The sequence below is a fragment of the Triticum urartu genome, chromosome 6, assembly GCF_003073215.2.
Source record: "Triticum urartu cultivar G1812 chromosome 6, Tu2.1, whole genome shotgun sequence".
Classification (NCBI taxonomy): Eukaryota; Viridiplantae; Streptophyta; class Magnoliopsida; order Poales; family Poaceae; genus Triticum; species Triticum urartu.
In genome coordinates this window covers 514,172,014-514,185,045 of record NC_053027.1, presented here as the reverse complement: position 1 = coordinate 514,185,045, position 13,032 = coordinate 514,172,014, and the positions used below count along the sequence as shown (strand labels likewise).

The 13,032-nt window shown below is 45.7% G+C and overlaps 1 protein-coding gene across 1 annotated transcript; it reads right to left on the bottom strand.

The window, feature by feature from the left end:
- Positions 1–3,064: 3,064 nt before the first annotated feature.
- LOC125512565 (blue copper protein-like) lies at positions 3,065–4,034 on the bottom strand. Its single transcript, XM_048677660.1, has 2 exons — positions 3,745–4,034; positions 3,065–3,650 (listed from the first exon to the last, which is right to left on the bottom strand). Exons 1-2 carry the CDS (start codon positions 3,914–3,916, stop codon positions 3,154–3,156), a joined length of 669 nt encoding a protein of 222 aa, XP_048533617.1. The 5' UTR covers positions 3,917–4,034; the 3' UTR covers positions 3,065–3,153.
- Between the last annotated feature and the right edge of the window lie 8,998 nt (positions 4,035–13,032).

Here is a 13,032-nt window from a genome sequence, read left to right as displayed (position 1 = left end):
GCTCATCAGCTTCCTCCATAAGAATTGAAACATATTCGCATGGCAGCTGTCAGACATGCCTGAAGTTCCAAGGGAGCTAGCTGAGGACAAATTTAACATCATCAAGGGAGTGAGGCCTCTCAATCATACACTTCATCACTTCTCTGAACCAAGCAAAATGCAATCGGAGAAGAAGTCGCGACTCTTGTCAACCAGATTCATCAAGGATGTACTCCACTCAAAATGGGTATCCAATCCAGTCATTGCCCGAAGAAGAACAAGATTTGGCGTCTCTATGCATCGACTAAAAATCTCATCTATAGCGTATTCGAGGCTGCGCGGAAATTGGTCCTCTACTTTCAGGATCATTCGATTACTGTGGTTAGTTCAGCCCCGTTGTCAGAAATAATCGACAATCGGGATGCCACAGGACGAGTGTCCAAGTGGAATATCTAGTTGTTGCCTCATCATATCAAGTTTGAACCAAGAAGAGCGATGAAGCTTTAGGCCATAGATGATTTTGTTGCAGAGTGGACAGAATCTCAAAACCCACCCACCCCGCAACAGTAGGATCACTGGGTCATGTACTTTGATGGTTCCAAAATGCCGGTTAGCCTAGAGGCCGGAGTAGTCCTTATCTCATCAAAAGGTGACAACTATTTATGTCTCACATATCCTTTTCACGACATCCACTAATGCTGCATAGTACGAGACCTTGTTGTATGGGCTCTGAATGACAATCCCACTTGGAATTACCCGCTTGCTGGTCCGTGCGATTTAGATCTCGTCGTCAAGCTGGTGATGAAAGAGGGTACATCAGGAGCAAATCAATGACTAACTATTACGCGGTGGTCAGAAAGCTGGAAGGAAGATTTGAAGGACTGGAGTTGACTCACGTCCCGAGAGTTGAGAATGAGGCAGATGATGCTTCTGTGAAGCTTGGTTCCACTCGAAAGCCTATTTCACTCAGTATTTTCCTTGAGCACCTCCATGAACCAACTATTCATGAGAGCCCATGTGGCAATCCAGATAATGCTCAACAACCAAAGTCGCTTCAGATCCAAAGGCAGTACAAATCCCAATAGTCATTGATCTGATTCGAGAGATCTAGTCGTGTCTTTCTACTCGAAGTTACCATATATTACATACCATCTCACGAAGGAACTCCCTAAAGATGAAGTAGAAGCCAAACAAGTCGTACAACAATCGTAGTCATACACGGTGTTGTATTGTCATGAAGTGTATCCGAGTGCCCTGAGACTAACATGATTCTTTGAATTCTTGCAAAGCAAAGTTTGTTCCATTATCCATGGTAATGTCATGAGGAAAGTGAAATCAAAAGATAATTCCCCTCATAAAATTGACCGTCGTTGCTCCGTCCAACTTTTTGACTAGCTTAGCCTCAATCCATTTAACGAATATGTTGACTGTGACCAACAGATAGGTGAAACCCCTTAGCCGGTTCTGAATGGACCAAGCATGTCAAAACCCAAACAACAATGGGCTTAAAAAGGGGGATTGTCTTCAACTCAGAAGATAGCATGTGGGACTGCTTGGTGTACATCTGACAACCAACACAGGTGCGGATGATCTCAGCCACATCGGCATGCGCAGTGAGCCAGAAAAATCCGGCTCAAAATGCTTTAGCGACGAATGCCCGAGAGGACGCATGATGTCTCCGGGTTCTCGAGTGGATCTCGTTCAGGATTTGCCTGCCCTTATTAGGAGAAATGTATCTTTAGGAGACGCCAGTCGCAATGAGCTTGTACAATTCTCTATTCAACACTGTGTAGGACTTTCATCGCCATATGATCTATTTGGCTTCTACTTCATCTTCAGGGAGTTCCTTCCTTGGAAGGTATGCAATATATGGCAACGTTCAGTCGGGAGTCACGACTAGAACCTTTTGGATTATTTGGATTTGCAATGCTACTAGGATTTGCAATGCCTCTAGATCTGAAGTCACTTATGGCTGTTGAGGATTATTTGGATTGCCATATGGTTTCTCATGAACAGTCGATTCGTGGAGCTGCTGAAGATAATACCAGGTCGAATTGGCAACACAGTGAAACCAAGCTTCGCCAAGGAAGCAACTACCTCATTCTCAACTCTCGAAACGTGAGTCAACTCCAGTCCTTCGAATATTTCTTCTAGCTTTCGGAAGGCTGCGCAATAGGTAGTCATTGATTCGCCCCTAACGTCCCACTCTTTCACCACCTGCTGGATGACGAGATTCGAATCGCCATGGACCAGCGAGCTGGTAATTCCGAGTGAGATTGTCATTCAGAGCCATACATCAAGGCTTCATGCTCTACAGTGTTATTGGATGCCATCGAATGTATTTGCAAGACATATAGCTTGCCACCTTTTGGCGAGTTAAGGACCACTCCAGCCCCGCGTCAGCTAGCATTTTGGAACCATCAAAGTACATGATCTAGTGACAAGGGGCGGCGGCCAAGATGACAGAGAGGTTCGAGGACATCTTGGTGAAGAATGAGGAGGCATGTGTCAAGCGCTCTGACGTCAAGGAGGCATGTAAGAACGATAAGTTTAACATCTTGATCGCGGCGACCGATTGAAGAGAAAAAGACCAACCTCGAAGAGAAGAAGGTTGAGGTCGCAGCCCCTTCGGAGGATTCAAAGATGTGGACCTTGACGATGGAGTTGGATGAGGATGCAAGGATGATCATGCAAGCCGTTCATCTTAGGATGTTAAAGCGCTTGAAGGATCAGCTGAAGACGACGGGGAAGGAGGCGGCAGAGAAGTTAACGGATGGCGAGAAGGAGGCGGTGGCGGCAGAGTGAGCATGGAGGCTCGGATAGCCGGTCCGCAAAAAATGCATATGCCTGACTGAGATTCTTTTGTGATTTGGCATGCAAAAACTATGCATACTTGGCTTTTTTTGGTTGTGATTTAGATACAATGTCCGATTTAGGAGCGAGGAGATGCCCTATAGGTGTGTGCAAGCATTGCTGAGACACAGTAGAGCAGCACTGTTTCTTTTTCATGGGCATATTGTAGTTATGTCAGATTTGGGTACTAGCAGGCGGCAATTAATGGAACCTCGTCTCCAGGACCACAACAAGAGAACAAATTAACACATTAATTGCACACACTCACAAGGTGACCTATATATAACAGCACGGCCTTCGTCCTGGGCCAGCCTCGCTAGTTCATAACAGTCCGAGCTGCACAACCGCGGCACAAACCAGAGAAAAGCTAGCCCACGCCGCCGGCGGGAACTCGGCGGCGCCATTGTAATAATAGAACGGCATGGTGCCTGGGGACACCGGTGTCAGCGGCGTCGCGCCAGGCGTGGTGCCAGTGCACGCTGGAGACGTCGGCGTCGTGTATGGCGTTGTAGGGGTCGTGTACGGCGTGGTCGGCGTCGTCGTCGTCGGGGTCGGACTCGTGTACGGCGTGGTCGGGGTGGGCATCGGGGTTGACGGTGAGGAGCCAGAGCCGGAGCCGGAGACGGTCACCTCGAGCTTCATCCCGCCAGCGCAGTGGCCTGTGATGGTGCAGATAAAGTAGTGCTTTCCGGCGGTCTTGAGGGGCACGGTGGTCGCGCCGCTGGCGTCGGAGCCGACCGCGTTGGCCGCCGCGCACGCCAGGTAGTCGGCCGCGCTCACCTCCGCCACCGTGTGGAGACCCTTGGCGTAGTTGAACACTAGAACAGGGCAGACACATGTCGTTAACCAACCAGTCCCATGTTTAATTAACGGCATGTATGTAAGCACCAATGAAGTAACAAAAAGTCTTACCGAGACTGTCGCCGACTTTGAAAGTGTTGCCGCTGGCCCAGGTGGTGTAGTCGACGCCGATCGTCCAGCCGGACTTGCCGCCGACGGTGAAGCTGGTGGCGGCCGCCGGGAAGGCGCGGGCGGCGAGGAGCAGCACCACCAGGGCCAAGCATGAACCGGCGCCGGAAGCCATCGTGACTGATAGACCAAACCAAGATGAACCGTAAGTCCTCTCTCAGGCGCTAGCCTTTACTAGTTCACAGAGGAAATATGATGCTGCGTTGCACTAGGATGAGAAGAAGAGACGCGGGAAACGTGGCGCTTATATAACAGCATCGACCGCAACGTGCAGTTGGTGGGCAATGGGCTTTCTTTTCACCGGGTGTGCGGGAACGAATATACATGTCGATTGTCGAGCAACTTTACCTATGAGGAAATGCAATGGAAATGCTTTTGCTTATATACTAATTATTGAACGGCTGGCGCTCTTCATGCCAACAACCGATCAGATTTTCATGATGGTGTTTCAAAAGGCTTTGTTCCCATCATGATGAAAGGACTACATCAAATCGGCATCGACCCTTGTATATGTTCATAAACATTTGGTGATCCGCTCGTCTAATTTGAACCACCTAGCTCGATCTTTTTACTAGCAATTCTTTCTAACAGAAAATACTTTTCAGATAAAAATATTATCTGAGTCCACTAGAGGACTAGACTACACGACTTTTTATACTAGTAGTTAGAATTTGCGGGTGGTCAAAGTATTCTCCAACCATGAATCAGAACGGGTGGCCCTGATTGCACTTCACCTGTTTCTTTTGTATTTCAACAAGGATGCCCTGCTAGGAGATACGCATATATCAATTAGTGACACCTTTGTAGCTTTGAGCCCGGCTATTCTGTCCTTTTTAGGTGCGGCTTCTTTTCACATGATATATACGTACTAGCAATCGGCCAAAGTGAAGTGAATCTAGTTGTGTGCGCGGCCGGGCCAGCCGGCCGGCCGACCCGACGGCGTTGTGGAATCTGATTTACCCCTTCACATGGAGATCGGGTCATATCGGCTAGCCAGACCACCTAACCTTCGGACAACGACTTCACACTGGCAGATTGCGTACGTTTGAAGAAGGTGGCAACACACATTTTGTCTCCTGTGCGTGAAATGGGATCATGTATACTTGCTTAGACGTGGGAGCTCTGTGATTTTGAGGTGACATTGATCGGGCGAATGAGTGGTTAGGCAACAACGACGGAATGGTCGAACGCGCGCATTATTCAGGATGGCGTGAGCCGGAAAACTGCTGCTGTTGGATGAGTGCATGAGTGCATGACGACGAGATTAGACCGTGATCGGACCATTGACGGCCAGCAAACTACTGTGCTGATGATGGAGGAGAACCTGCCGCCCGCCTACCGAGCATGGCCGTGCAGGTCTTGCGCGACGGGGAATCTACGCGAGCAGCGGGTTGGAGTTGGACCGATCATATCATATGTACAGGGTGCCTACCGACATCGTGCTATACTACTGCTCCGGAGATTGTGGCCCGGGCGCGGAACCGCGTCTGCTTTCTGAACCGCGCTGGTCCTAGGTTCCTTTTGAGGTTCACACACTCCGGATCGCGGGGCTTTGGGTTCGCACGCGGCCTCGAGCCCGGCGAGGCGGCCGGTCGGCGCCGTGGCCGTGCTCGCTTTCCTGTCCGCTTCCGGTGCCGCAGGTTCCGCGCGCGGCCGGATCAAAGGTCGGCGGCAGGGCAGACATGTGAACACGCCGTCGTGATTTCACTGCAGACGATTAGACAAACACGCCTGCGCACTGCTGCGGATTAAAATTGATTCATGGAGGTGGGCACCAAAGTCCTATGGCTACTCATATGTTCATCAAGAGATTCCTAGTAGATCTTGAGCTATCCAATCCAGTTAAGTCTGAGCTGACCCTACGCGTGGTGCAAAGAACCCCGGCTCGATCTTGGTTACCACCTCCCAGCGGCACATCTGATGATCCAACCTTAAAGACGCGCTTTTCCAAGAGCTTGTGAGCCTGAAGCCCCAGCGTGGTATGAGATGGCTTGTGACAGATAATTTCAACCAAATTTATCGTGCTTATGACAAAGGTCACACAAATGTTGACTGTGGCCGCCTTATATGTTTCCAAAATGCCCTCAACTCTTGTGAGCTAAAAGAGATTCACCTGCAAAAACAGAAAATTTATGTGAAGCAATGAGGGGCCACCCCGACCTTGGACAAGTTAGCTAGTTTTCTGCAATGTAGACTGGGATGTTCACTTTGGCTCACACACCCTTCATGCACCATCGTCCTCGCTCTCTGATCACTGTCCACTCCTCCTGGCCTCCCGGCATGACAAGGGACCTAAGCGACAAAGAACTTTCTGTTTTAATTTTTTTTGGATCAAGATGCCTAACTTCAAGAACTCCAAAATGCCTCGCATGAAGAGATGACCCATACTGAGCCATACCAAGTGCTTTTTCAAAAGCTTAAAAGAACGAGCCATCACAAGTCTATCTTCTCTAACTACACAGTCCAACTCCACATGGCCCTCGAGATCATCCTCTAGCTTGACGCCGCGCAAGAGCTAAGGCCACTCAGCCCGACCGAACATTAGAAAGGAACCTAAAAGAAAAGTGACGGCCTTGGTGGGCCTCGAGCAAGCAAGGAAGAGATAAAGCTCACGAATTACATTGCTCAAAGAGGGAGGAAGAACTTCATTCACTGACTTGAACACGATAATGGTTGGGTCACGAATCATGATCACAAGAAAGAGATTATCCACACGCCAAGGACTTCAATTGGGCTTGCATCCCGTAGTCGACAATAGCACTACTAGGAAAAGGCCTATTAATGGCGCACCAGTTTTGCCTACTAATGGCGCATCACTGATGCGCCATTAGTAGCACGCCACTAGTATTTTTTTACTAATGGCGCATCACGGGTGCGCCATTAGTATCTGGTATACTAATGGCGCACCACCCAGTGCGCCATTAGTATATAACACCATGCATCATTAGTGTGCCTCCCAGGGGCCATATTTAACCATGTGCTTTGGCACACTAATGGCGCACTGCGGATGGATGCGCCATTAGTATACTTGGCATACTAATGGCGCACTCTGTAGTGATGCGCCATTAGTATGAATATTAGGTTTTTTTTACTTTTCTGATTTTTGCACATGTTACAAAATATATTATTTGACACAATATAGACAGTAGCACACAACAACAGCAGATTCATCGAATACAATAGAAGATTAGTCTCCGAATACAATTCATCATATTAGTCTCCGAATTCAAAAGACCGAACAAAGATAAAACATTACAAGTCTTGAGACCGCGAGTATCGAGTTTATTGGAAGTAATACTAATCCTAACAAGTCCTACTAATCATCATCATACAACTTCTACTCGTTATTCATAACAAGTCATATGATCATCATCTTGATAGTCATCGAACCAACCCTACTTAATTGTTCTTAGCACATGATCATCAGTATTAGGCAGGACCTAAATACCCTATTTAAGCTAAAATAGCATAAAACAATATAGACCCTGACTCTCCATTATGGAGAATGGAGAACATCCTGTCTCCAATTCTTGCGCTTCGCTTTCTTTTGCTTCCAAGAAGCTCCTTACGACTGTCCATACATTTTTTCCATCCTTTGATTTTCATGTCTCCACTTCTTTTAGAAATCTCGTATGGACAGTTGAGATTCGTAGGACGACCTGGCTGTATGTTCAAAACATTAACACTACCTTTCAGATACATCATATGAGGCACACAATTCTCTGGGATTATCTGTTGAAAAACATAGTAATAACTTCATAGTTAGCAATGATGTACTAGTTTTTGAAGTATGCAAAAGATGCACGGATGTCGTAATAGTAAAAATCTTACCAGGGTATCTCCATGGTAGTTACCGTAGTTGAACACATGCACTAGTGGCACGTATTTATCATAATGTTGATGAGTTTGATTGTGGATAGTGTAATTCTCAATGTCAGTACAAAATCCGACCAGATGATTTTTCTCCTTGTAAGTTGTTAATTCGGAGCCATCGGTGGAGTGGGTTTTGTCTACCATCTCCCGCACATTCTTTGAACAATAAAAATAAGCTGTCAATGGAAATAAGCTGTCAACTATTTTGAAATAAACAATATAAATTAGCTAATAACTATGTCTGAGAAACTCACATAGCGGTAGAACTGGAGGCGTATCAACAAGGACCCAAATGTCCATATTGTCTTGGTTGATGTCAGGATTACCATGATCCATGGTGATAAGCATACCCTCATCAAAACCACACATCTTGCAAAATGCTTCCCAATTTTTGCAACCAAAATGGGTTACGCTCTCAGAATTATATAGATTTACTTCAAAGTCCACATCGTGATGAGTCCTTAGGTGAATTTTCTTTGTTTCAGAAATTTCATGGTCTTCAAAATCCATCCTCTCCAAGACATAGCGTCTTGCATGGCATGGGATAAGCTATACTCGAATTGTAAAAGATGAAAATTACACATTGAAATAGTTGAAGTCATGCTTAATTATGAAAATAACACTTGTCGTCGTTGTGTACTGTTTCAACTTCGAAGGTCTCCTCGAGCTTAATGCTGAAGCGACGATCATCGTCCAGGTGAGGCATGTCGCACAGACCTCGATCGTCGTGGCACCAGTCGCACTCCGCCGGGAGAATTTCGTTGTCCGATGATGATGACGACGTATCCTACGTTCATAATTCAAAACTATATCATTTAGGGTTTGTCGACACCGAGGCATCCTAAAAGCTAAGCTTTTATCATTTAGGGTTTGTCGACACTGAGGCACCCTAAAAGTCTAAGCTTTCATCATTTAGGTTCTTATCGACACCGAGGCACCCTAAAAGCCAAGGTTTTATCATTTAGGGTTTGTCGACGTCGAGGCACCCTAAAAGCCTAAGCTTTCATCATTTAGGTTTTGTCGACGCCGAGGCACCCTAAAAGCCTAAGCGTACATCATTTAGGTTCTCATCGACACCGAGGCACCCTATAGAAGCCAAGTTAAACTTTCATCATTTAGGGTTTATCGATGACGAGGCACCCTAGGTTGGGCCTAATCACTTGGCACTAATCACTTGGCTCTATTGCCACCTATGTTGGGTTTATCATCTAGGGTTTATCGATGCTAACGAGAATTCTAAGTTGGGCCTAATCAATTGGCTCTATTGCCACCTATGGTTTAATGCAGCAAGAATGGCGGGGCAGTTGATCCTACTTAACTAAGTACTAAGATACCCCAGCCCATGCATTAGTCGCAAGTACCCCATATGTCCTATTTTTAGCAAAGTCATGCTAAAATTCACGGAAAATTTCGGCATGACCTTTGCTGAAAATAGGACATGTGGAGTACCCGAATTTGCTGGAATGGAAGTTAATCGACATTCCGGCAAACTCAAGGGCCTCTCGGGGTACAGCAGCAGCATCACAAGTTGACAAAATTCCCAAGTAGTACATGAGCAGCATCACAAGTAGTACCAATGAACATATAGTCCAGCAACTTGAAAAAGCTGAAGTTCTCAGCATGAAGTAAACAAAAGTATCCAGAATAGTTATTTGCTTGATCTCAAGTTTGACATATACGATAGTGATAGATGTAAGGAGCAGAACAATGCTAAAGCTACAACCTCAAATCAAGAACAAATAAAAACACAAACTACAAATTGATGCGATCTAAATATACTTTTCCCTTACAACAAAATAGCACTATGATTTACAATGTAATACTCCAAGCTGAGCTGAATATTTTCAAAGGTAGGACTATTTAGTTCATGAAACATAACATAAAATTTTGTTTCCTCTTGTTCAGTAATAATTAGTTTTTTAATGAATAACAATGGCATTTGATTTCTGCTGGTTTATTTAGAAACAACAGATCCCCAAGTCAAAAAACCAAAATCCTGGAACACTTCAGGAGCACTTAAATTTCAAATTCTATTGGTTTCTGTTGTTTATATTTAAATAAACAGCGCAACTTCAGTAACATGGAACTAAGAGCAGAATAGTTATTTGGGGCACTAGCTAGCCAGACACCACCAATTATCAAACTTAGTTGTTAGCTGAATATTTCAAAGCAGACTTAGGTACATATGTCACCCATACTACCTTGGTTGGAACAATCAACGCAATCTACTAGGACAGTAATAAGGCATGCATTTACAAGTTTAAGAAAAGTCTATAGATCTTGCTTCAGTTAATTTGCAAGGAAGCCTATAGATCTTGCTCGAATGCAGTAGCAAACTGAAGAGGAAAAACTGAAGATTACTGTGAATAACAATGTACAGTAGCAAACTCAAACTGAATCCAGTAACCATCTGAATTTACAGTAGATTTTCTACTCCAAGTTCAAGCCCAAACATCTGAATTACTTTAGCTAAGACTGTACATTTCTGAACTTGTTTCAATTGTTGAACATGTTTCAATTGGAAACCTCGACGGTGCACCAGGTGGAAGAGGAGAGCAGCAGGGGGAGAGGGGAAGCTCACCGGGTGGCACAAGGAGGCCGGCGAGAGCTTAGTAGCAGCAGAGGGTGGCGGTGCCCGAGGGGGAAGACGAGGGCGATGCAGCGGAGACGAGCTCGAGGCCGGGGTCGGGGAGGATGAAGCGGAGCTCGTGGACTTGCCGCCGAGGTGCGGGGACGGCGATGGCCGCGGCTAACACGGCGACGAGGCTCGGGATCTGGCGGAGAAGGCGAGCGGGGCAGAGGGTGAGAGGGCGAGCACGGTGGCGCGGCTATGGCGTCGGCCGGGCGGCGGAAGGAGGGGGCGCGCATGAGGGTGTGGCGAGGGGGATCAAAGTGGATCTGGCAAGGGAGGGACGAAGGGATCGGTCGAATTAGCAATGGTGCACCCCAGAGCGGTGCGCCATAAGTAATCTTTTTTTGATAGCAATGGCGCACCACCCAGAGGTGCGCCATAAGTAACTTTTTTTGCATAAGTAATTTTTTTGTTGCATCTAATAATTTTTTAGAAAATGCATATGAATATGAAACAGTAATAATTTTTTTATAAAAATAGTAATATTTTTTAAAAATATCATCAAATTTGTTATTTGAAAATATTTATGAATCGAAAAAATATCATCAAATTTATTATTTGAAAATATCATCAAATTTGTTATTTGAAAATATAAACAAATTTGTTTTTTTTGGATTTTTAGTTGCATTCATTTGTGACGGTGGAGCGGGGGAGGGTGCGGGGGGTCGGCGGCGGCGGCGGAGCGGGGGAGGGTGCGGGGGGTCGGCGGCGGCGGCGTGGGTCGGGGCAGCGGGGGGAATTAGCTAGGGGGGCGAGGGAGAGGGATGAAGGGGATCTGGCGAGAGGGAGGGAATTAGCTAGGGGGAATCTTACTAATGGCGCACCTGCGGTCGGTGCGCCATTAGTAATCTTTTTTTACATAGCAATGGCGCACCAGGCAGAGGTGCGCCATTAGTGATCTTTTTTTTACATAGCAATGGCGCATCAGGCAGAGGTGCGCCATTAGTAATCTTTTTTTATATATAGCAATGGTGCACCAGCCAGAGGTGCGCCATAAGTAATTTTTTTTGTTGCATGTAATAATTTTTTAGAAAATGAATATGAATATGAAACAGTAATATTTTTTATAAAAACAGTAATAATTGTTGTTTAACAACAATTGTAGTCTACACTTTATTATTATTATTTTTTAAAAAAATGAAGAGGGGAGAGGAGGCGCGGGTGGGATCGAGATCGAGATGGAGGGGCAATCGAGATCGAGATGGAGGGGGGTCGAGATCGAGTGTCCTCATGAATATTCAAAAAGTGCCCATGAAATTTAAAAATATTCATGATATCAAAAAGTGCCCATGAAATTTAAAAATATTCATGATATCAAAATATATACTAATGGCGCACTTCTACAGGGTGCGCTATTAGTAGTTTAAAGTAGCAATGGCGCACTGTGAGGCGGTGCGCCATTAGTAGTTTTGCGAAAAAAAGAATAAAAAAATTTAGTACTAGTGCACTCCTTGTCTGGTGCGCCATTACTAGTTAGAACTAGTAATGGCGCACTTTGGTAGGATGCGCCATTAGTATGTATGTAAAAATGAAAAAAGAATTATCACTAGGGGCGCACCTGTTTTCTGGTGCGTCATTAGTGTCTTCCACACTAATGGCGCATCACCAACTGATGTGTCATTAGTATATAGTAGTGGCGCACTGCTTCCCTGGTGCGCCATTAGTGTCAATCCTATCTATAGCCCTTTTCCTAGTAGTGTAGATATCTCTGACTCTGAGTTAGGTGCTTTGATCATCGAGGAGGAGGTCTGGGCAGCCATCAATGATCTTCCCGGTGATAAACCATCGGGCATCGATGGCTTCACTAGAGCTTTTTTCAAATAATGTTGGGACATCATCAAGCCAGAAATTATGAAAGTGATCAACAACTTCTCAACCCTCCACATTTCCAACCTTCACTGGCTCAACTTGACCAATATTGCCCTCATCTCAAAAAAAGATGGGGCGAAGGACATATCCGGCTTGAGATCCATAAGTCTCATCCATGCGGTTGTGAAGATCATTGCCAAGATGATGGTCCCTTGTCTAACCCCTCACATGCCAAATATTGTTTCCAATACGCAAAGTGCATTCATCAAGAAAAGAAGCATCCATGATAACTTTATGTATGTCCGTGACTTGGCTCGTCGATTTCACTGCAACAAATCTCCAATATTGCTCTTCAAGTTAGACATCAGAAAAGCTTTCTACTCGGTTAGGTAGGACCACTTGATGTATTTATTGAGACACCACCACTTACCAAGCCGATTTCGCGACTAGATCTCCATTCTCCTATCCACAACCTCCTCCAGAGTTCCTCTCAATGGTATTGCAGGTGACCCCATTATGCATGTTCATGATCTATGAAGGGGGGGGGTCCTCTATTCCTTCTTTTTTGTCCTCGCCATTGACTCGCTTCATCACATCCTCGCCAAGGCAACTGATCAAGGCAAGCTCCACCCTCTCCAAGGCAACCTAATTCGGGCATCTATGTATGTGGATGATGAGGCCATCTTTGTTGCACCAATCAAGGAGGGTATCCATTTCGCGCATTGACACTCTGCTCCTTTGGTGATATTACTGGGGCCACCAACTAGAAAAATAAGTCTTGTGGTGCCCATTAGTAGTGCCAACATCGATCTTGGTGACATCCTGCAGGCCTTCCTAGCAGTCCAGACCACCTTCTCATGGGATATATGTTGGGGAACGTAGTATTTCAAAAAAATTCCCTATGATCATGCAAGATC

Bases quoted from the DNA above. Each gene is read 5' to 3' on its own strand.
- LOC125512565 (XM_048677660.1), bottom strand. From the start codon at position 3,916: ATGGCTTCCGGCGCCGGTTCATGCTTGGCCCTGGTGGTGCTGCTCCTC. The intron at 3,651-3,744 runs GTAAGACTTTTT...GCCCTGTTCTAG, and splicing joins CAAAGTCGGCGACAGTCTCG to TGTTCAACTACGCCAAGGGT.